The sequence below is a fragment of the Saccostrea echinata genome, unplaced genomic scaffold (assembly GCF_033153115.1).
Source record: "Saccostrea echinata isolate AGI-Se365-2 ecotype Australia unplaced genomic scaffold, CSIRO_AGI_Sech_v1 ptg000009l, whole genome shotgun sequence".
NCBI lineage: Eukaryota > Metazoa > Mollusca > Bivalvia > Ostreida > Ostreidae > Saccostrea > Saccostrea echinata.
In genome coordinates, this window is record NW_026889758.1 from 28,215,493 (window position 1) to 28,239,402 (window position 23,910).

General features: G+C 34.2%; 3 protein-coding genes across 4 annotated transcripts; 2 read left to right on the forward strand and 1 right to left on the reverse strand.

Moving 5' to 3' along the window:
* The first annotated feature begins 5,464 nt into the window (after positions 1 to 5,464).
* On the forward strand, positions 5,465 to 9,552 carry LOC133182614 (uncharacterized). Its single transcript, XM_061317461.1, has 5 exons — positions 5,465 to 5,504; positions 7,479 to 7,498; positions 7,941 to 9,135; positions 9,225 to 9,317; positions 9,496 to 9,552. The coding sequence occupies exons 1-4, from the start codon at positions 5,465 to 5,467 to the stop codon at positions 9,257 to 9,259; spliced, it is 1,290 nt and encodes a 429-aa protein (XP_061173445.1). The 3' UTR covers positions 9,260 to 9,317; positions 9,496 to 9,552.
* Positions 9,553 to 15,320: 5,768 nt separating this feature from the next.
* Positions 15,321 to 17,444, forward strand: LOC133183550 (uncharacterized). The gene is made up of 6 exons (XM_061318493.1): positions 15,321 to 15,501; positions 15,632 to 15,945; positions 16,343 to 16,465; positions 16,553 to 16,748; positions 16,829 to 17,090; positions 17,175 to 17,444. Exons 1-6 carry the CDS (start codon positions 15,419 to 15,421, stop codon positions 17,442 to 17,444), a joined length of 1,248 nt encoding a protein of 415 aa, XP_061174477.1. The 5' UTR covers positions 15,321 to 15,418.
* LOC133183549 (uncharacterized) lies at positions 16,271 to 20,677 on the reverse strand. 2 transcript variants are annotated; one of them, XM_061318490.1, is made up of 6 exons: positions 20,551 to 20,677; positions 19,905 to 20,127; positions 19,293 to 19,461; positions 18,493 to 18,628; positions 17,683 to 18,378; positions 16,271 to 16,463 (listed from the first exon to the last, which is right to left on the reverse strand). In XM_061318490.1, exons 3-5 carry the CDS (start codon positions 19,346 to 19,348, stop codon positions 17,683 to 17,685), a joined length of 888 nt encoding a protein of 295 aa, XP_061174474.1. In that variant the 5' UTR covers positions 19,349 to 19,461; positions 19,905 to 20,127; positions 20,551 to 20,677; the 3' UTR covers positions 16,271 to 16,463. The 2 variants fall into 2 exon arrangements, with proteins under 2 accessions (XP_061174474.1, XP_061174475.1); XM_061318491.1 differs by lacking the exon at positions 20,551 to 20,677 and adding an exon at positions 20,460 to 20,480.
* Between the last annotated feature and the right edge of the window lie 3,233 nt (positions 20,678 to 23,910).

A 23,910-nucleotide genomic window follows, 5' to 3' on the forward strand; every position in this document is an offset into this window, starting at 1 on the left:
TAACAATTATAAGAGCTTTGATAACATCTTTCCAGAAACCATTACCAATGTAATTCAACAACTCTGAAAGTTTTTCTTTGGTTAAATAAAATACAAAATTAATATCTTTCTGATTTAAAATACAGCATAATAATTGCTGCCATGCTCCACTGCTGTCTGCAAGGACTCTCTTTATCCATTTAAGCTTTATATATGATATGAAGGAGGATGAATGAATCATATTTAGTCCACCTTCTTCAATTTTACATATTAGGGTATTCCTTTTTACTTTTTCCACCTTGTATGCCCAAATAAATTGAAATAAAATTTTATTGATCTCATTAAGTAGTTCTTTTGGTGGATTTGGTAAAGCTGAGAATAAGTGTATAAATTTTGGAATAACTAGCGTTTTAATGACAGTAATCTTTCCTATTGGAGTTAAATCTCTTTTTGCCCACGATGCAAGTAATTTTTTGATAGAATTTATTTTGGATTGATAATTAATAGTCACAATATTTTTTAAGTTTTCTGTAAATATTATTCCTAAAAGCTTAAAGGTGTCACCACCCCAATTAATTTTTAAGTCTTCGCATAGAGTTTGTTTTGATCCAGCCTTGCTTCCTAACCATATAGCTTGAGATTTTGAAATATAAGTTTCAAACCAGATGCATTTCCAAATTGTTCAATTAATTTCATCGATTCTCTCAGTGATTTTTCACTTCCATCTAATGTTAAAAAAGAGTCATCTGCATACTGTCCTAGCTTGTTTTCTTTCCCATTAATGGATATGCCTTTGATATTTTCATTTTTCTTCAATGAGATTGCTAGTAGTTCTACCGTAATGATAAAAATATATGGTGCTAATGGGTTTCCCTGTCTACATCCACGTTCAAGATTAAAAAAGGAGGATAAGTTTCCATTATTTATCACACAGCTTGTGCTGGATGAGTAAAAAGTATTAAACCATTTAACTAATGACTCCCCAAAATTAAAGGACTTTAATGCTTTAACAATAAAATCCCATTCTAATGAATCAAAAGCTTTTTCAAAATCTAATAAAAGAAGCAAACAAAACTGTTTTTTATCTTTAAGGTAATCTATTAAATCATATAAAAACCTGGTATTTTCACCTATAAAACGTCCTTTTATAAAACCTTTTTGGGTATCACTTATAATACTGGTCAACACATTCTTAATGCGATTCGCTATGGTACTAGAACCAATTTTGTAATCTACATTTAATAATGAAATAGGTCTCCAATTTTTCATGTATCTTCTATCCTTTTCCTCTTTTGGAATGCATGTAATTACCCCCCTGAGATTGGAACTGTGAAAGTTTTCCAGTTAAAATCCCTTCATTTAAAGAATTCATAACAAAGATACCTATATCATTCCAGAAAAATTTGTAAAATTTCACTGTAAACCCGTCTGACCCTGGTGATTTTTTGTTTTTCATATTTTTTAGTGTCTTTGTGCATTCCTGAAGTTTCAGAAAACCTTCACAATTGTCTCTTTCTTCATCAGATAATTTGACGTTGTGTTTTAAAAAGATATTTTCAGACAAAAATGTTTCATTATTTTTATTTTTTTTTTCTTTTGTATAAATTTGAGAAAAAAAAGACCTTTGTTCATCCAGAATGTCAGACTGATCTGAAATGTGTTTACCATCTGAGTTTATTAATTCAGATATTGTTTTATTTAAGAAATTTCTTCTTTCTAATTTACAGAAATAGTCAGAATTTTTTTCTCCCATTTCATACCAGGTACATGTAGCTTTTGAGCGTAACATTAAACCCTCTATATAATTTGACCTAGAATTTTGTAAAGTTTGCTTTTTTTCTTCAAGTGTCAAAATATCTTCTGCTTTTCCTGAAGTATTTACCTTTCCTTCCAAATCTAAAATTTCCTTTTCTAGTTTTTTCCTTTATAATTTTTTGTTTTTTGTTTTTTTATCTTATAGATGAATATTCTATTGTTAAGGATCTGATTTTCATTTTCAAAACTTCCCAGAAAAATTGATTACTTATACTAAATTGAATACTCTCCCTTTGCTCAATACTCGTATCTCCTGATACCCTATATTCCTCAATTGTTTCCAAAATACATTGCTTTACTTTTTCTATATACTCATTTTCATATAATAATTGACAGTTAAATTTCCAGTAACCTCTCCCTCTAGTTCTGTCATTTGCTGAGTGGTCAGTTGCTGAGTGGTCAGTTCTATATCCTGGAATTATTTTGGTATCTAATACTTTACTAAAAATGCAATCAGATACAAGAAAATAATCAATTCTACTTTGAATAACTGGATTTGATCTTCTCCATGTGTACTGTCTTACTTCCTCATTCCAGATTCTCCATGGATCATGAATTTCAAGTTCATTTTTTATATTCTTTATTACTTCATTTGCCTTTGGATTATTAAGATTGAAAGTGTCAAGTTCTTTATTTTGAACAACATTCCAATCCCCACACATAAGGATAGACATGTTTTTTAATTTTGTAATTTCTTCTTTTATGTTTTGAAAAAAATTCTGGACTATCATTATTTGGACCATACAAATTTAATAAAGTAAATCTAAATTTATTTGCTGAAATATCCATTATAATATGTCTACCCAAAGAGTCATGTTTAACTGAATGGATATCTAATTCAAAGTTATTCTTGAAAAGTATTGCAACTCCGGCTGAGCTGCTTGTATAACTACTGAAAAAAGATTTGTAGCCCCACTCTGATTCCCATAACCTTGAAGTCTCATGAGTACTGTGTGTTTCTTGAAAACAGATAATAGAGATGTGTGTGTTTGTTTGTTGTAATTTTTCGTTTTGTTTGTTTGTTTGTTTGCTTGCTTGTTTGTTTGTAGTTTTTTGTTTGTTTTTTTTTTTCGGTTGTCAGATGAGGGTCCAAAAATATTACCCTTATCGTCCATTTTCCGCTAAAATGTCCATTCATGAACACGGATGCAAGATGATTTTAATATTCTCTGTACAAGTAATAGCTTTTCAAAAAGCTTACCCGACTGAGCAATTAATATCTATAAAACATATAAGTATGAAAAGAAATACATGTTTCCGTCCATTTTTTGAATTGTGTGTGTTTGGAAGGGGTAGGGGGTCATATTTCATTAAATTTTAAGATTTTAAACAAAACATCATGATTTTATTATCTTAACTTTATCGGAAAAATGGAAATTTATTGGAAAGTGAACATTTGGGTAAAAGATATTTATTGTATTAAAACTGCCCAAAATCGAAATACTGTCATGGGGATGGGTGGGGTGGGATGGGGATCTTAACTCTAACTTGTCGGCACATTTTTTTAAATGCTGAAATTTGCCTGTGTTCAACCGTCCAGCAACAAAAAGTGGGGAGGGTAGGGGCAAGCAACTTCAAAATGACAATTAACATAGTAAAACTATATATATCAAAAAGACTATTCCAGAAAAAGGAGGACAAGCCCCCCCCCCCCCCCCCCCCGCGTACCATACCAAGGGTCTGGACGTGCATGATGAAATTTCCACAATGTTAGATGCAGGGCAAAATATTATATCAAACCAGTTAAACAAATGTTGACCAAAAATTATAATCATTATAAAGTACAAAGGCAGATCCAGCGCCGGGCGTGCCCCACCCCCCTCCCGTTTGATTTGTTTTTTGAAATTTCGTTTGTATTATCCTAAAATCAAGGGAAAAACACCTCTTATTTGTTAGAATTCGTCAGTTTCCGGGGGCCTCCACCAGGGCTTTGACGTGGACCCGCTAGGAGCTTCAATTCAGCCCGACTCCCCTGCCTTCTACTGCGCCCCCCCCCCTCCGTTATGAAATTCCTGTATCCGCCACTGAAGTAAAACTAAAAATTTTCCCTTGTTGATGTGGAGTCTGTTTTTTTTTTTTTTTTTTTTTTAAACGTAAATATGTGGTGTTATTAAAAAAAGAAAAGATAAAATTTGTAGTTAAAAAATCAAACTCATCTTCGCGGTCCTAGTTATAGAACAATCCAAGAAAAAAGGCGCGAAGATAATTTGCTCGTGACTGGTTGTGTCACCCCTTCGTAGAAGAGAAATAGACTAACCCAATATAGTTTAGAAACGCAGAAAAACTGTTACACGGACTTGTACGTATAGGCATCGCAAAGAAAAACAGCATATAAAAAAACTGAAGGAAGTAAACACATCAATATTTTGCATCAGTCATATGATTCTTTCTTCTGCAAACTGTTTTTGTTAAAATGCTGACATTAACACTGTATCATCAGCATCATAAATTAACCATTTGTAAATTCTATTGATATGCAATTAGTCCATATAAAATGGCTTTCAAAATCATTAACATACATTGAAAAAAATATTGGTAACAAAATTCCCCCTTGTAATACACCATTTGCGTATGACCTTAATACACAATTTTTTAAAATTAAGGATAAATAACACAAACAAACTTTTTTTCAGAAATCAGCAATGTTTCTCATAAATTTATTTTTAAATTGGTAACCCGAATAATGTTAACCAGGTTTATAAGATTTTGTCATAAGGTCAAAAAGTTGTGCAAAATTTTGTGTGGAATTATATAGAAAACGACACAAAGTCACATTTCTAAGCACCAAAGAAATCTTACGATTTCTTTATATTTTAGGGATTTATTATTTATGTCATTTCTAACCAAAATCAGTCAAAAAATATGTATCAATCCATGCATCGAATTTTTGTTTGTGTTAAGTATCCTTAATATAGAGAAAATATTCATTCACAAAATTATACTTTGGTCTTAGTCATAAGTTTTTCTCATAGATAAAGACTTTTTTGTGAGAAATTTTATGAGCAAATCATGTACCTGAATGTGCATCCAACGAAGAAATTTGACACCACCTAATTTTTCGTTTTTATTCGATATTTTGTAGAAAATATATGAGCGAATTTATTTCTTCTGAAGATTTCCCCCTTAAAAACGATGTGAACGCCAAATCATGGCTACATAATCAAAGAGCTAGAGAGACAAAACGAGGTAGAAATATTCAAAATAAAAATAGAAATAAGTGTAATTTAAAGATGAAACACTTACATCCATTTGGAGAAAAACCCAATGGATGTTCATTTTTATATTATTTATAAATTTAATTTACATAATTTGAACAAGATATTGCACCACAATGAATATATTAACTGCATTCTCGTATCTGAGATCGTTGCTCTCTATTAGCCCCTCTTGATAACTGTTTCATGCAGAGGGTGAAATATAAGTTGATAGATGTATCAAAATTCGAGATCACATATTTAGACAGAAAGCATGTAAAGATTTAGCACCTGTTTACAGGTATGTCCATTATTCATCTTTTAAATGTCAAATTTGATAGTTACTATCAAGACCATAAAATCAATTACAGATGACCTTTTGAAATATTTAAATGAGACAAAACTTTGATGAACAAATACTGATTTTTTAATTATCAGCTACGTCACATGACTGCCATTATAAATAGTTCGTAAAAATGGCTGTTGTAGCCAGAGAGAAATATAGCAGACCTGAAGGTAAGACATTATAAATTACTCTTTGGATAAGAAATAGTCCTTGAATCTAAAAGAGTAGGTAACAGACGCGTATACTAAGTACACACATATCTTAGTGTACATGCATAGTTCTATACATGCTATCGAAATATAACGATAGATATACCCTGTATTATACATTGCATAATTTTTTTTTATCAACCCACAAATAAAAATATTTTACAAGATAAACAAATCGCATTTCAAATGATTCATATACTAATAGACTGTCTTTGATAACAAATGCAATAAGATACTGTAAAATATATAGTAACTTTCCTTGGGTTACAATTACATATATCTACTTCGATTCAAAATGTGAATTAGTTATAAAGACCTAAGAATACCAACGTTAGTCTATTATTTATTCCATCGCAACAAAATTGGGAAAGGGGGATCACTGTTTGTCCAGCCGCCTTTGTATGTGCCTGTAGCTATATTTAACCTCAAATTTTGGACTATTTTCAACAAAATTGGGAAAGGGGGATCACTGTTTGTCCAGCCGCCTTTGTATGTGCCTGTAGCTATATTTAACCTCAAATTTTGGACTATTTTCGGTTAATTTCTAGGGGTAATATTAATACAAATTAAAAAAAGGTTTTTTGATTTGATAAACAAGTGCTTCTTCAATAAAAATGGAACTCGAAATGGAACTCGTAAATTTGCTTACCTTGTGATTGGTCATCAACAACATTACTTTGTAAAAAATCTCTCTGATTCTACAAAGTTCTCTGAAGTTGATAATATAGTCTTTAAAGACCTGGTCTTCCAACAATCTGTTGAAATTCCAATGCGAACTAATTGCGCTCCTTTATTAGCCGACCTGTTTTTATATTCTATGAAGCAGAATTTATTCAAAAACTTCTATGCAGGAAGAATATACATGTGACACCTGCTGTGGCCTTCAACTCGATCTTCAGATATATCGACATTTTATCAATTAATTAAAAATAGTTACTTTCATTCTCATGTCGATTCCATATATCCCAATGAACTCGGGAAAAAAAGACACCACAGAGTCTGATACATCTGTTTCATATTTGGATGATTTGCTGACTATAGATGATAAAGGCCAACTAATAACTAAACTAGGACAAACGAGATGATTTTGGCTTTTCCAGCGTCAACTTTCCTATTAAAGTAGTAATATTCCGCTATCACCTGTATATGGGTTTTTTTCTCCCAACTTATTCGATACTCAAGAGCATGCTCGCAGTACGATCAATTTTTATCTTGAGACAGGATACTTACAAATAAGTTGATATTACAGGGATTTCAACAACCTCGTTTAATTCATTAATTGATTGTATGTTGTTTCACGTCCCATTCGAGAATTTTTCACTCATATAGAGACGTCACCATATGCCGGTGAAGGGCTTCAAACCTTTACTCAGCACTCAGGGCCATTGAGTAGTGAGGGTTCTTTATCGTGCCAACGCCTGCCGTGACATGGGGCCTCGGTTTTTAAGGTCTCATCCGAAGGACCCGCAACTTTCACTTCAAAGTGTCGAGCGCTTGGCGAAGGAACAGTTGCTACCTATTTTTTAATCGACTTAGGTCAGTTGCGGCCGTGATTCGAACACACGACCTTCCGATCACGGAGCGAGCGCTCAACCGACTGACCTACCGTGACGGCTAACAACCTTGTTTAAAGTCAGCGTTTTGTAAACTTTATGATCGTTACGATGACCTTGTTAGCAAATATAACCTGTTCTTGGGTCGTATTTTGACTGACATGTTTCATACCAATTGTTAGGCCTTTTACTATTACTAGTATTTTATAATAATAAAATTGACAACGAAATATTCCGTCTATACTGATCATTTGCATAGGGTTCACAGCGGGTGTAACTGGTCGACAGGGGATGTTTACTCCTTCTGGGCGCTTAATCCCACCTCTGGAATTTCCGGGGATCCGTGTTTTATTCCCTATTCACAGATTTGTATTGTTTGTAGACTGTTTGAGATCCACCGCTGTTTGTTATCTTCACCTTTTTCATGTAATTTGGTTGGCTTTGAGGTTATTTAATGATACATGCATCTTTTGATTGTGCACCCGCGGAGGTATCGGTCCTGTTATGCACTCAAGGGGATATTGGTATCGTTATACAACCATAGGGGTATCGGATCCGTTAAAATAAGTCAAATTTTACTGTAAAAAATAATCCCAGATCTGAGTTCCTCACAATGAAAACAAATACTTTGACATAGAATATCGAGATAATTTGTACACTTTTGAATGATACATGGTAAATCTGTTATTGGGGACTTTGCGTTGAAACTAAACTCTTTAAAAGAAAAAAAAATTAATTCCCCATAAGTGTTTTTATTTCTATAAATTCTAACAAAGAATTAAAACTAAGAATATTCTATTAATAAGAGAACTTAATAAGATTAAGATCTGATCATTTCTTGCAGATGAAAAGAATAGTCCTGGAAGTTGTGTTCTTGTTCTTGATCCATGCTGTCAACGCTCAGTTCGAAGCTCTTATTCCATTAATTGGCACCTTAGCTGGTGGTCTTTTAATGGGATTTGGAGTGAACGAAATGAACAACAATATGAATGCCATAAATGGCCCCGTCATGATGATGCCAATGAACGGCGGAAGTTCCCCGAGCATGATGATACCAATGAGACCGGTGGGACGACCCCAGACGGTTGCCATGGTAACACCTCTCACTTCACCTCAAATGACGAATGGAATGAGTATGGGGTGGCCAATGAATGGGATGGCATATGGGAATGGTATGATGATGCCAATGAATGGAAATAACGGCATGTCATCAAATGGGAGAAACAGGATGTCAAGTGCCAATGGAATGATGATGATAATGACTGGAGAGGGAATGATGAGAGGAAATATGGGCGGAAATAATGCTATGATGGTTAGTGAAAACGCTATGAGGAATGGAAATAATGGTATGATGAATAATGGAAACAATGGCGGAATGATGAACAGTGATATGATGAGTGGAAACGGCATGATGATGAATGGAGGAAACGGCGGAATGATGAATGGAAACGGCATGATGATGAATGGGGGAAACGGCGGTATGATGAATGGAGGGAACGGCAGAATGATGAATGGCAACGGCATGATGATGAATGGAGGAAACGGTGGTATGATGAATGGAAACGGCGGAATGATGAATGGAAACGGCATGATGATGAATGGAAGAAACGGCGGAATGATGAATGGGGGAAACAGCGGAATGATGAATGGAAATGGTGAAATGATGAATGGAAACGGCATGATGATGAGCAGAGGAAACGGTAGAATGATGAGTGAAAACGACATGATGATGAACGGAGAAAATGGTGGTATGATGAGCAGAAATCGCGAGATGATGAATGGAAACGTTATGATGATAAACAGTGGAATGATGAATGAAAACAGGAGAGTAATAAATGGAGGAATGATGAGTGAAAGTGGCATGATGAGTGGAAACAGGAGATTGATGATAAGCAGTAACGGTAGAATGATGTTGATTGGAAATGGACGCATGATAATGCAAGAGGGGGGTTCTGCTAGAGATAATGGAGACAGGAGCTCAGCAAGGACGGGAGTCTTGATGCCCGTCAGCCGAATACCCCGCAATCGATTGCCAGCTTGTAAGTTCACTTTAGCGTGAAATCCACGTGTAAGGTATTCAATGCACGTACTTTTTATAATCTGTCTGCCTTTTTATTTTGTATTCCAGATATAATGAGGCGAAGAAGGTTACTAGTAGTGTGATCATACAAAACTTTCGAACATATTTCGTTTGCTTATATCCAGAAATCGCAAACTTGAGGTACATGTATTTTTTAACTTTACATGTATTAAATATATTTTGAATTAACAACATTTTTGAATTAAAAGCATCTATAAGTAAAAAAAGCCCCGTGACTTTTGAACGCTGACAATCTATGTATAATAGTTAGTGATTTTTTGTTGTTTGTTCTAAATTAGAGTTTTTTTTTTATTTTCAGCTTGTGTTGTTCCAGCTTCTTTTGCGGGTGTCAGTCAGGGGTCTTGTTTATATCATAATATCATAATGTAATATATATTAAGCATAATATTTTGGATGATACTTTTACTGTATTTGTTGTTAGATATATAAATATTGTTATCCCATCTATTTTTTTTTTAAAATATAAATCTTTTAACAGCAAAAATGTTGATGGAGTTAAAAGGTAAAATACATCTAATGCCACACATTGTGATGTATTGAATTATTATATATATTTTGTGCGGATTCAATGCAAAATTTCCCTTTTTGGTCCTTTTCAGAGGTGCCTTGTCGTTAATACAGTAGTATTGTCTTGCATTGCTACACTTCATGGTTCTAACGAAAACTTAGCACTTGCAAATGTTCTATCTAAAGAAAAAGTCAACAGTCCTTTACTGTCACCTGAGTGTCATAAGTTTCTCAGGACCAACTCAGAGTCTCAGACACTCCTGGGATTGGAATTGTGGACTCATGTGAATTGAAATTTGCAGTTTCGTAGAAGCTTTTGTTGACTATCAAAGAACAAGGGCGAATAAGAATAGATAAACGCCCATGATTCGTCAAATAAGAAGCTGAAAATTAATCTCAATTAAATTAAAAAAAAAATTTTTTTTGCTTGCTGGTTAGAATTTCATAGTTTAACACCTATTCCCTCATGCACTGTTTAAGAATTTTCTTTATTCAAATAAGTAGACTGTGTGACCCCTGCTCTTCTCTTGTGTCCCGATTCTGTCAAATTTACCAGCTTTCCACAACTCTTAAATGTGCAAGCGTGAAATCTCATGTTATCGATTGAGTGCCTTATTTGTTGTCGTATCTCTTGTGGAACTACAATAATTATTTAAACCTTCCAATTTCTTTTTCTCTGGAACAGATGCGAATTAGAGACTGTGTCTAATTTTTGAAGTGACAGAGAAACTTTTACACACTAAACGAATGATGGTGGTATATTTTATTTATCATTAAGATCAAGAAGATCGGATCGCACAGCTTTAAGAGATCGAATGTGGAGTATACTACTACCTTAAAAATACTTTGTGAAGACGCGACATTCGTATTTATTTAAGGATCATATCACAAACACGATGTACATGCAAACAATCGTTGAGAGTTGCGTGGCTTTGTTGTAAAAGGGACACAGACACAGTTTTGATGTTTACATCCTTCAAAATTTTCGGTAGAGTTTCATGACTTATGTGTTGCGACAGGGTTTCGGACTGATTAATTGTAAACAAAACGACAATACAGGTGTGTCCATGTCCCTTGACACATCAATAGTTTGCTTCATGGATGTTTAAAGTTTAAAGACCAATATAAGCTGATAATTATATACGATTAAAAAAAACAGCATATTTTTCTGAAGAAAATTGAAAACTGTTTTGGTGCAAAGAAGACATTTTGGACTTGCTGTTAATTTAAACAATACCAGAAATATGTCAATAGCACATGAATGCCCCGCCGAGGGTATATTAGCCATGCAAAATTGTAATACAAATTGAGAAAAGTGAGGTCAAGGTCAAAGGAAAGGTCAAGGTGAAAAAATATTGATGCAGTTGAATAACTTATATCAGTATGTATCAGCATATGAAGTTTGACACTAATTTAAGAAAAGTGAGGTTAAGGTCAAAGCAGGGTCAAGGTCAAAAATTGTTGATGCAGTTGAAAAGGTTACATCAGTATGCATTAGCATATGAAGTTTGATAAAAATATTATGAATGGTTTCTTAAAAACTGAGATAAACATTAATTTAAGAAAAGTGAGGTCAAGGACAAAGGAAATGTCAAGGTCAAAAAATATTGATGCAGTTGAATAACTCTCATCAGTATGTATCAGCATATGAAGTTTGATAACACTATCTTGAATGGTATCTTTGAAACTGAGCTAAAAACTTATTTAAGAAAAGTGAGGTCAAGGTCAAATGAAAGGTCAAGGTAAAAAATATTGATGCAGTTGCTTCGCGGATTATAAAGCGTAAACTGACCCAAACCAGGTTATACTCAAATAATTTGGCCAAGAATTAGAGTCATTCCCTAATTATTGAAAAGCTGATTTTCAGAACCTGAGGATCGGACTACCTTAAGAGGATTATGTAAAGGATGACTGCACTGAACGAGACATAAAATTTGCGACAAAATAAATTTTCCTGTAAATTGTAAAAATGGTTAACATCTAAACAACAACTTTGTGTATAATTATATTAATTAAAATACTGTACTCGCGAAGTACAAATCCGGTTTCATAGCGGGGGTTATAATCCAGAATTTCTTGAATCTCCATACGAAAATGAGGATGTCCATTTTTTAATGACTTAATTAATACTGTCAACTCATGTTTGTCTATTGTTCTCCATTTAATGGTAGTTGTATATCTGTATATTGTACACGGGGAAATTTTGCCCTCATTTTATTTTCGCCACTTTCGTCCTCGTCACAAGTGGGCGAATTAAAAAAATGGGGCGAATTAAAAAAAAAAAGATTTATCTCTTTTACACAACTGTGTTTGGAAGAATAAACGGGACAAAATTATTTGCAAGTGTTAAAGGAAATAAAATGGAGCGAAAAGAAACTTGTATACAGTAAATAATTTTGTGTCAAAAGGAGATTTTCAAACAAACGTTTTGTATTGTTTGTTTGTTTTTTTAATATTCGTTCTCTCTTTTAGTACCAAGCATTGTAACCTATTGGATATATATTATATATAATTCACAAAGTGATTTTTCACCTCATGTAATGCTCATGTAAGTTACTGCGAATTAAATTTGACCCCCGTTCACACGGGGAATTTAATGCGAATTATGCCCTGTTCACACGGAGAGTTTAATTCGAATTAAACGTAAGTTACTGCGAATTAAATTTGATCCGCGTTCACACGGAGAATTTAATGCGAATTAGTTTAATTCGAATTAGTTTACTGCGCATTAAATTACTTCGCATTAGCTCCGTGTGAACGCTAAGCGAAGCTAATTCGAATTAAATTTTGACGCATGCGTAAGGGCAGAATTAAGTCACAGGCCACATGCCGATGGTCAAATATAGGTACTTGTGCTATTTTTGAGTGGTAAACAAAGGAAAATTATGTTAATCACTAAAATGTGTACAGACACTATGACATTACGTCAAATGTATATCTATTCTGCACAATATGACGTGATTTGTAAATGACGTCATAATAGCCTCACTGAATAGACTTGTTGTAGAAATTACATTATAATTCGCATTAGTTTACTTCGCATTAGCTGTCGTGTGAACGCATTTTAATTCGCATTAGTTTAATTCGCATCATTTTACTTCGCATTAATTTACTGCGAATTAAACTCTCCGTGTGAACAGGGCATTAGTTTAATTCGAATTAGTTTACTGCGCATTAAATTACTTCGCATTAGCTCCGTGTGAACGCTAAGCGAAGCTAATTCGAATTAAATTTTGACGCATACGTAAGGGCAGAATTATGCCCTGTTCACACGGAGAGTTTAATTCGAATTAAACGTAAGTTACTGCGAATTAAATTTGATCCGTGTTCACACGGAAAATTTAATGCGAATTAGTTTAATTCGAATTAGTTTACTGCGCATTAAATTACTTCGCATTAGCTCCGTGTGAACGCTAAGCGAAGCTAATTCGAATTAAATTCTGACGCATGCGTAAGGGCAGAATTAAGTCACAGGCCACATGCCGATGGTCAAATATAGGTACTTGTGCTATTTTTGAGTGGTAAACAAAGGAAAATTATGTTAATCACTAAAATGTGTACAGACACTATGACATAATGTCAAATGTATACCTGCTCTGCACAATATGACGTGATTTGTAAATGACGTCATAATAGCCTCACTGAAAAGCCTTGTTGTAAAAATAAAATTATAATTCGCATTAGTTTACTTCGCATTAGCTGTCGTGTGAACGCAATTTAATTCGCATTAGTTTAATTCGCACCATTTTACTTCGCATTAATTTACTGCGAATTAAACTCTCCGTGTGAACAGGGCAATAAGTCATATGCCACATGTCGGTGGTCAAATATAGGTATTTGTGCTATTTTTGAGTGGAAAACAAAGGAAAACTATCTTGATCACTAAAAACTGTACAGACACTATGAAATTATGTCAAATGTACATCTGCTCTGCACAATGTGACGTGATCTGCAAATGACGTCATAATAGCCTAATAGTAGAAATTTATGCCCTGTTCACACGGAGAGTTTAATTTAGGAATGACTCTAATTCTTGGCCAAATTATTCGAGGATAACCTGGTTTGGGTCAGTTTACGCTTTATAATCCGCGAAGCGGATTATAAAACAGCGTAAACTGACCCAAACCAGGTTATCCTCGAATAATTTGGCCAAGAATTAGAGTCATTCCTTATAATTTAATTCTAAAATCATTAAACAACTCTGGGTGTAAAATTTCGTTGCTTTTTATTAGTTCAAATTTGCCGCTCAATAATACAACCCTAGTAACGGAAGTGATGGGAAGCGAGGGGAGGTAAAAACTGATACATAGTCCTAGCCATGTTTTTTGTTTACATGTGGTAAGATCCGAGTTACTGTTTGAAGTTAAAGGTACATTTATTAAATCTGGAATTTTCCATGAATCCCGAGGACTGGAAATGAGAGGATTGCATGGATACAGACGATTCAGCTGGTTGTCAGGGGGGTGTGTCCCCATACCAAACCAGGTTATACAGAAATAATAGACTGTTTCACGATAATTTCCGCACATGCGCATAAAGACTTCCGCAGGGCAAACTACTTTCAATTCTTCCTATGAGTGATCAAAACGGAACACTTATTTACACGTCCCAAATAAACAAATTTTATATGAAACTGTGTTTGTTTTTTGTGTTTTTGTAATTATTACATTAAGTTCTTTTGTTTTTTATTTAAATATACGAGATGTTTTGTAAAATAAATTTTAAATTCAAGCATGAATCTTGGTGTACTACGGACACTTCCGCGTTTAAAATCAAGATAGGACACTTATTTACACGTCCCCAATAAACAGAATTTATATGAAATTGAGTTTGTTTTTTGTGGTTTTGTAATTATTACATTAGGATCTTTTGTTTTTATTTAAATATACGAGATGTTTTGCAAAAATAAATTATTAAAGCGTCGATTTTAGTGCACTGCGGGCACTTCCGTGTTTACTAATCAAAAGATGGCGACCCGGGAGATTTCAAAAGATCCAAAGAGGAAAAATAAGGAAGTTCTTCAAGAAGTGCCTATCAAATATTTTGCATCTTCCCTGGAAGGTGTTGTACCAGACATTCCAGGTCACGAAAACCTCCCCCCTTTGCAGTTAGCCTCGTATATTACGGTAACGCCCACTTTCATGCCTCAGATTTCCTTCCAACAAATTTATCAACATATGATTCTCAGGAAAACAACAGATGGGAAGGAAGTTAATAACCACAGGGGTCTTGACAGAGCCATCAAACATTTCGAAGCTGGTGATATTTCACAAGTTATGATAGCACAGGTAAATTTAAGAAAATAAAATTACAAGTGTACACATAATAATTAGAAGAACAATATGATTCTTTTGTCCTTGCACAAACACAATATTCTATCAACATTTTGTATTTCCTAAAATGAGTTATGAATTTAAATTAATTACAAACTGATAAATTCTTAGCTGTAATAATGTATCCCTCTCCTATAATTTTTATTTGGTGTTTTTAGGAGAGGGCTAGCCCCCCCCCCCCCCCAAGAAAAAAAACCCACAACAATGGTGAGGGCTAATTATTGCAGCTAATAAATTGTATGTGTATATGAAAATTGAATATGTACATGCCCACATGTTTATACATGCCCACATGTTTATTTAGTGATATGAAAATGCAAGGTTGCTTACATTTAGATTGACGACTCTGTGGATTATATAAGGGGATCCTGCTTGGCCTCCATGAAAAAAATCAAGTACCATGTATATATTTGTGTAGAAAACAAGCAAAAAGTCTGCTTTGCCTACTGTGAATGTCCAATTGGGTAAGGTAGCATTTTTAATAAAATAAAAATTAATTTGATAAAATCCCTTTCTTTATCTTGACTCCTTTCATATATACAGCAAGCATTAACTTCTAGTCTACATTGTATCTATAATTAAATTTCATTAAAGTTTGGCCCAGTCATGCAGCCACATAGGCGGTCTACTTTTTTACATTCACCACCTACAACTTAGTGAAAAGCTAATGTCGGATAGTGCCACCTCTAAATCATGTCAATGGAATGTCCCCCGCCCTATGAAAATGGAACCAAAGCCCTTGAAAGACTGGAACTTAAGTCGACCCAAGTTGAGCTCGGAAGGCCAGGTTGAGTTCAGGGAAAAGAAACAGATTGACTTTGATCCACGTCACCCAGATCAGAGGGAATTTCAACTTGCTCACTCAATTGAACAACTAAAGATTCTTAAGAAAATATTCCCCAAAACTGGTGAGCTTGTAAATTGGATATAGATATGGTATTACAATGTAGTGAAAAATTATGAGATTTGATGTTTTAGAATATCTTATATTTTTACACCAATAACACTTCGTAAATACAGCTGATCTTCGGTATCTCGAACACCGATATCTCGAATACCATGGATATGTCGATGTCAATTGGAATTGCCAGCCACTTATTCTTTAGGTATTTAACCCTTGATATCTTGAATACTCGGATATCTCAGTTTTTTTTCTTGGTCCCATTGAGTTCGAGATAACGAGGTTTGTCTGTATTTCAAATAATATAAAATGATCAATAAATCATGCCTTGCAACAGTGAATGTATTTATTAGGTTCTTACAATAAACAAAAGATCAAATTTAATATATGATTTAAAATGTCAGGTATGTGTCATTTATGGATGATCCCAGATGAAACACCAGAAGTAGTAAAAGAAGTGGAGGTACAGACATCTGAGGATCCTATGGAGATGGCAATGAAGGCACTAATTCTGTCCAAGGAGAACTGTAAGAAAAAATAAACACAGAATTCAGATTATATAATTACTTGTAACTGATCAGAATTCAAATTTATTTTCCATGTTTTTATAATAGTGCCGATGGCAATCTCAATTGATGAAAACCTCAGCTTATTCATTGAGGAGAGAACCCAGGGCCAAAGATGTTGTCCAATATGGAGAGAGCTGCACAAAGGGAGAATAACCAGTTCTCTCTTTGGTGCAGTTCTCGGCTCTGGTGCTAACCCTAACTCCCTGGTAGACCAGATAATTAAAGGATCTGGTCTAGACAGGTACAGTACATTTCATGCAAAAAATTTAACATTTTGGAATTAAAACACTTATTGATTACATTCATGAATGTTTATTTTAGATACCAGTCACTGCCCAAAGCAATACAGTGGGGCATAGACCATGAAAAGGAAGCCCTCCAGGACTATCTCTGCCTCCAGAATTGCGTTACTAATCTAACAGTGGAACCATCAGGACTTACCATATATCCATCTCATGCATTTTTAGGTGCCTCTAGTGATGGATGGATATATGATAAGTCCATGCCAGTGGGTAACCAGAAAGGGGTGCTGGAAATTAAATGTCCTTATTCTATTTCCAATGAAGTCATCACAGACAGAGAGGTACAACAGTAGCATTTTTTTTTTTCCCATTTATTCAGCTTAATTGTTTTTTGAATTGCTGATCTACAGAAATTTAATTTATAGGTGCATGAACTTGCTGGACAAGGTGGTTTCTGTCTGGAGATGACTGATGAGGGCCCTCGCTTGAAAAGATCCCACAAATACTATGCCCAGATTCAGGGAGAGATGGCCATCATGGGTTGCTCATGGGGAGATTTTGTGGTTTGGACAGCTGCCTCTCAGAGCAATTGCTTTATCGAGAGAGTTTATTTCGATGTTACCTTTGTAACTTCAATGATGCCCAAACTTGTAGAATTTTTTGTTAGTTATATTTCACCTTCTTATACTAAATAGTAAAACTCCATGATACCTCATTGAAACCTGTGTTGATTGACCAATTTGTCTTTGCATAATATTTCTGATAATTTTAGCCATCAGATCAAATGAGGACCTTATCATTTTAACTTTATAGAAGAAAACATTCAAGAAGTAGTGTTCAACATTTCCACTTCTGTCTTCCCACCTATTCAATTCATACCATTATGCAGGCGTTAAAGGAATACTTGAAGTTTTAAATTGTTCTTTAACTTACCTAATTCTCAATCAAAGGGACATCAAAGTTTGTAATCCAACAGCAAACAGCAAACATCTGTGACGCTAATGGCACTAAAGAAAGAGAAAGAATACCATCAAAAATATGAAAATTCTTTACACGACCTATAGCTCTTTCTACATGAATTCTTAATTTAGCAATATCTTGAGTTTCGAAAACATCTTTAGTAGAAAATTGGTTAGAAGAAGAACGAAAAGGTGGGATATTCAAAGTGCAGCCCTTTTTTTCTAGCAAATCTCGTATAGTAAAACCCTTGTCTGCCATCACCCCATCCCCTTCCTCCAGAAGTTCAAGAAAGAGGGATCGCTCTATCATCTGGCGATCTGACACCTTCCCACCAAAGCTCTCTGAAACAAAAGATATAACACCAGAGGGAGTGATTCCAATAAGAAACTTTAAAGTGGTATGATGCTTGTAGTGTGAAAATGACTGATTCTGATTAATCAAACTGCTAGATCTCTGAATAAATATTTCTGTACAATCAAGTATAACTCTAAGATTTGAAAAAGAATGAAAGCATGATGGCATATTTCTCTGTATAATATCCCTAGATGGAAAGGGATTAAGCTCTTTCAGTTCCTTGTAGAGAAGGCACACCCAAGTTGCAAAGTATTGCGAAAAGGTCCCTGTTGACACTCCAAATCTCTCTGCCATGTCCTGGACATACAAGCCAACCTTTAAATATTGAAGACACATATAAAAAATTTAAATATTAAATGAACCCTTAAATCAAAAAGCATGGAACAATTAATATAATATAATATAATATTGTGTTTCTCCTATGATTACCTTAAGTCTCATCAAGGTTGCTAAGAATTGATCAATAGGCTCCAAAGCCATGCACCTTCTAGTTCTGCTCCTTTCTTCTGGGGTTGAGGAACTGCCTCTCCAGTATACCATTCTCTCACATTTGGGAGCCAGATAACTGAATATAAAAGAATTAAGTTTTTAATACATCAAGGGATGGGTAAATGAATGGATAGATAAATTAGATGCTAAAGTGGTTTCAAGAACATTAATAAATCATATTTTACTATATCATTCCCAACTATCTCATTGGCTTAAACTTGATCACATGATCCTGCAAATTAAACAATCATGGTGATAACAATATACAATTATGGACTTTAGTGTAGGTCGATATGTGGTTATAAGGACTCCTCTCAAGTGATATTGACCAAAGACCCAGAAAGTGATAGCAACCGAGCTTGCGAGGTCGCTATCATTTTCTGTGTCTGAGGTCAACATCACTTGACATGGCTCCTTATAACCAAACTTACCATTCATTTATATTAGTTATATTATATAATCACTCAAAATGAATATCCTGACAAAGTCCTAACTGAACAGACTTGGCTGACATTAAGTCACAATGGTAAACACATGCTTCTTATATTATGACGTCACATTCTACACAACTTTGGTGGAGCCAAAGTGTGAGTCATGCGATGTCATATTCCACCAATGTGCTTTTGCGTCAATATCACAAAAGGACGAATATCATTTGACATCCTTTCAGCCAATGAAAATTACAGAAATAATCTTATATAATATTTGTCAATATTGACTGGATGTTCCTATATACATACTTGAAGAGCCATAAAAAAACTGCAAAGGTTGGCAGTCCCGTATAAAACTTTGTCATGGCATCATCATCCTTGATCTTTGCCACAGACCATTTACTATCTTGCAGTCTTCTCAACTCAGACTGGAGCTTCCTGTTCTCAAGTAACAAGGGATCTGGATCACATTGTACACCTACAATCATTTAATGAATGTTTACCCTTGAATAGACAATACATGTATGTCTTTTTTACATTGATGAAATTAAGGAATGACTTGTCACGTAGGCATATTTCATGAAGCGAGCTAGCACTTCATGAAAAATATGCCTACGTGCTAGTCTGTGTGATCTACACACCAATAATTCACACAAAACTTAAAAACATTCCTTATATTTACATTTTACATGTTCAAAATCACCAACAATATACTCATTGTTTGAATTTCTCGCTGTCCTATATCGTTACATTCTTTATTAATGTCTCTGTATCCTCATTGTGACGTCACTTTAGCACGAGTTTCTCAGTGCATATTTCTACGCGTGAGTATACACTAAAATGGTATTCATATCAATTTCACAGTTGGCTTAGTAGAAAAACACAGCAAATGTAAATATTAAAAACTGATTTTTGATATACCCTCTGTAAATTTCGTTTTGTCATCCTCTCAACTCTTTTTACATCCACAGCCTTCTCCTTGTAAGAAAAAAGTGTTGGGACATAATTAGTATCTTCTGGATCATCACTATGCCACCCTAAAACAAAATGCTCAGAGCATATGCATGTGTGGTCACTGGGTGTGAAATCCTTTCTGTTGATGGCCTTAATCCACAGACGCCGTTTTCTGGTATCCTTTGGGAATCTTTATTGATAAAAAGCTCGAAATAAATACATGTATTTAGTACTGTAAATCTCTAAAACATACACACACAGAAACACCAGTATAATTATATTTTGTGTAGAATTACGTTAATTTCCAAAATGTGCAATAGAAAGACTGTTTGATTCTAGATCTACATATTTATCCTGTGATGAACTGTATATTTATCCTGTGATGAACTGTAATTATGTAAATAATTAAGTAAATATATAGAAATATATAGTCAACCATTTATATAGGTCGCAACTACTTTGCATCTCAACAAAGGAAATAGTATAATATTATTACATAAATGTGAAAATTAGTGGACATACCCTTATGTTATATATACATGTACACTGTACAAAGGTATGTTTGAGATCATTTTATCATGAATTATTTGGAAGAAAAAAAATGATAACATACCTAAAAAAGTGAAGTCCCTTCTCCTTTCCCTTTGTGTCATCACGATTTGTACATCCAAACACGCAACACGTTCTTACCATGCCTAATGTTTATCGAGTAAACCGAAAGCGCAAGTTTCATTAAAGTGAAAGTTTGCCCTGCATGTGCGAAGAGCAGGCTCGCAGTTACCGTGAAACGGTCTATTTGTGTTCCTTTTTGGATATTAACCAATCAGAGGCTAGAATACAAACAAAATTGAATTATTTCGAATTAAACGTAAGTTACTGCGAATTAAATTCGATCCGCGTTCACACGGAGAATTTAATGCGAATTAGTTTAATTCGAATTAGTTTACTGCGCATTAAATTACTTCGCATGAGCTCCGTGTGAACGCTAAGCGAAGCTAATTCGAATTAAATTTTGACGCATGCGTAAGGGCAGAATTACGTCACAAGCCACATGTCGGTGGTCAGATATAGGTACTTGTGCTATTTTTGAGTGGAAAAAAGGGAAAATATGATAATCACTAAAATGTGTACAGACACTATGACAATGTCAAATCAGTGGTCAAATGTATCTGCTCAGCACAATATGACCTGATTCGCAAAATGACGTCATAATAGCCTTACTGAATAGCCTTATTGTAGAAATAAAAATTTAATTCGCATTAGTTTACTTCGCATTAGTTGTCGTGTGAACGCAATTTAATTCGCATTAGTTTAATTCGCATTAGTTTACTTCGCATTAATTTAATTCGAATTAAACTCTCCGTGTGAACAGGGCATTAACATTTTAATTCGCATTAGTTTACTTCGCATTAGGTGTGAACGCAATTTAATTCGCATTAGTTTAATTCGCATCATTTTATGCCCTGTTCACACGGAGAGTTTAATTCGAATTAAACGTAAGTTACTGCGAATTAAATTTGATCCGTGTTCACACGGAGAATTTAATGCGAATTAGTTTAATTCGAATTAGTTTACTGCGCATTAAATTACTTCGCATTAGCTCCGTGTGAACGCTAAGCGAAGCTAATTCGAATTAAATTTTGACGCATGCGTAAGAGCAAAATTAAATCACCTGCCACATGACGGTGGTCAGTTATAGGTACCTATGCCATTTTTAGTGCAAAACAAAGGAAAATTACGTTAATCACTGAAATGTGTATAGACACTATGACATTATGTCAAATGGATTTGCTCTGCATAAGGTGACGTGATTTGAAAATGACGTCAGAATAGCCTTACTGAAAAGCCTTACTGTAGAAATAAAATTTTAATTCGCATTAGTTTACTTCGCATTATCTGTCGTGTGAACGCAATTTAATTCGCATTATTTTATTTCCTATTAATTTACTGCGAATTAAACTCTCCGTGTGAACAGGGCATTACTTCGCATTAATTTACTGCGAATTAAAATCTCCGTGTGAACAGGGCATAACATTGTGAATACTTAATTTGTCACGCGACTTGTAGGGTAGCATGAGTTTTGAATGTTATGTTCTTTCCTGACTGATCTACTAGGGAATTGTGTTCGAACATGTAAAATTGTCAGGCATTGATTTACGATCTTCTTCTTCTACATCTTTTTGCTCTTATTGAAACCTTTGTTGAAACCTGGTGCCATATATGGGAAAAAAAAAAAATCATTCTTACAGTATTAGCTCCACCTCTCCTGCATATTTACCAGTATAGATCAGACAATGTAATTTCCAAAGCAGCGAGGGCGAAAAAAGAACAACTTATTTTATTGCATCACAGTCATCAATCATTTCAAATTGACGTGAAAAGGAGTTGAATTAGGTAAGGCATGGAAGTTACAGAAGCCACCGAAAAAAAAATCAGTCCTAAGTGCAGTCGTCCTTTTTTCTGCAATGATAGCAATCGTTATTCCCTGTATTAACAAATACGAATTTTTTTATATTTATATCTGCATAAGCAATTCAGGGAAAGAACGTAAAATATTGTATAATTGGGTCGTAGATACATTGATGGAAGAGCCTGCTTCTCCATAAAATCTTTCAAACAGAGGTTCTAATATAGATTATTTATTGTTAATGCGAAAAGGGCAATCGTTTTTTTTTTTATAAGAAATAGAGAAAATATTTAGTTGATGTAGAATCTATGCATAATAAAAATATCTATAAATAAAATATGTCAAAAGAGTCTGTTAGACATTTTTTTAAAAGATAAAATAATTTTTATGAATTCCTCCTTAAATGCATATTTAAGCAATATGCTGTTAAGTTAAATAAATATTTACTTGAAGTTTCCGCTTTTTACTATACACGGAAAATTCATGTGATGCATATTGTAAATTACTTGGCGTTTGAGACAGAATAATAGTATCATTTGCATGAAATATCAACAGTTTCATAAAAATGAAGCCCATCATTTAATATACTTACATGTATCAACGGTAAAATAAGGGAATAATTAACACACATATGTTATCAAAACTGTAACCTGAGATAAAATAAATTCTTGTACATTTCTACTCTAGGGCAAATATGGACAAATCGGGAGAAGACGTGAAGGGTTAGCTGGGTCACTTAATAGACAATGACCCCTGGTTGGACACATGTATATTGGTCCAAACTACGTTGAATCATGAATATGCAAAAATGATATCTCTATTACATAGGAAATGTGAATAAGTTATATCATCTAATATAGTAGAGGGTGAACATGGCTGAATTTCAAACTCTTTATGCACAAATACATGTAACATCACCTGCGGGGACTTTGGTCATGGACAGTATCACACAGTGGTGTGTGTATATATACCAGTAATTAGACAGAAATAAATTACACGGCCAAGTGATCTGGCGATAAGCAACTTGCTTTACTCCTTTCTGTTGAAAACAAAATTTTACCTTTACATTTAAAAAGAAAAAGATCAGGATGAGACCAATACAACAACACTAATGTACTTATCCCATGAGCACTGAACAGTTGAAGTTAATGATATCAACCGATTGCCAAAATATTAACCTTTTCATTTACGACAATGAAAACACAACAATGCATGCCTAGCACTCATAGTCCTTCGTAACGATGATCGAAAAAATAATATAATTTCATTTGCATTTCATTGAAAATTTCAAATATGAAAAATTTACAGTCTTAACTATAGAAACGTACTGATTTAAAATGTTTTTTCTGTTAAATATAGATCCGATAGATGTCTTTGTCGCCGTTTATTTCCCGGTATACTTACTCACTTCGGGTCACCATTCTAACCAGTACCCTGACCAATACACGTTCTTGACAAAACATCACGTAACATAGTAACAAACCATCGATCAAATCACCGCAATTATACAGAACTTTCTTATCGAACACATTTATTACGACATGGCCAATCAAAATCGTGGGTATC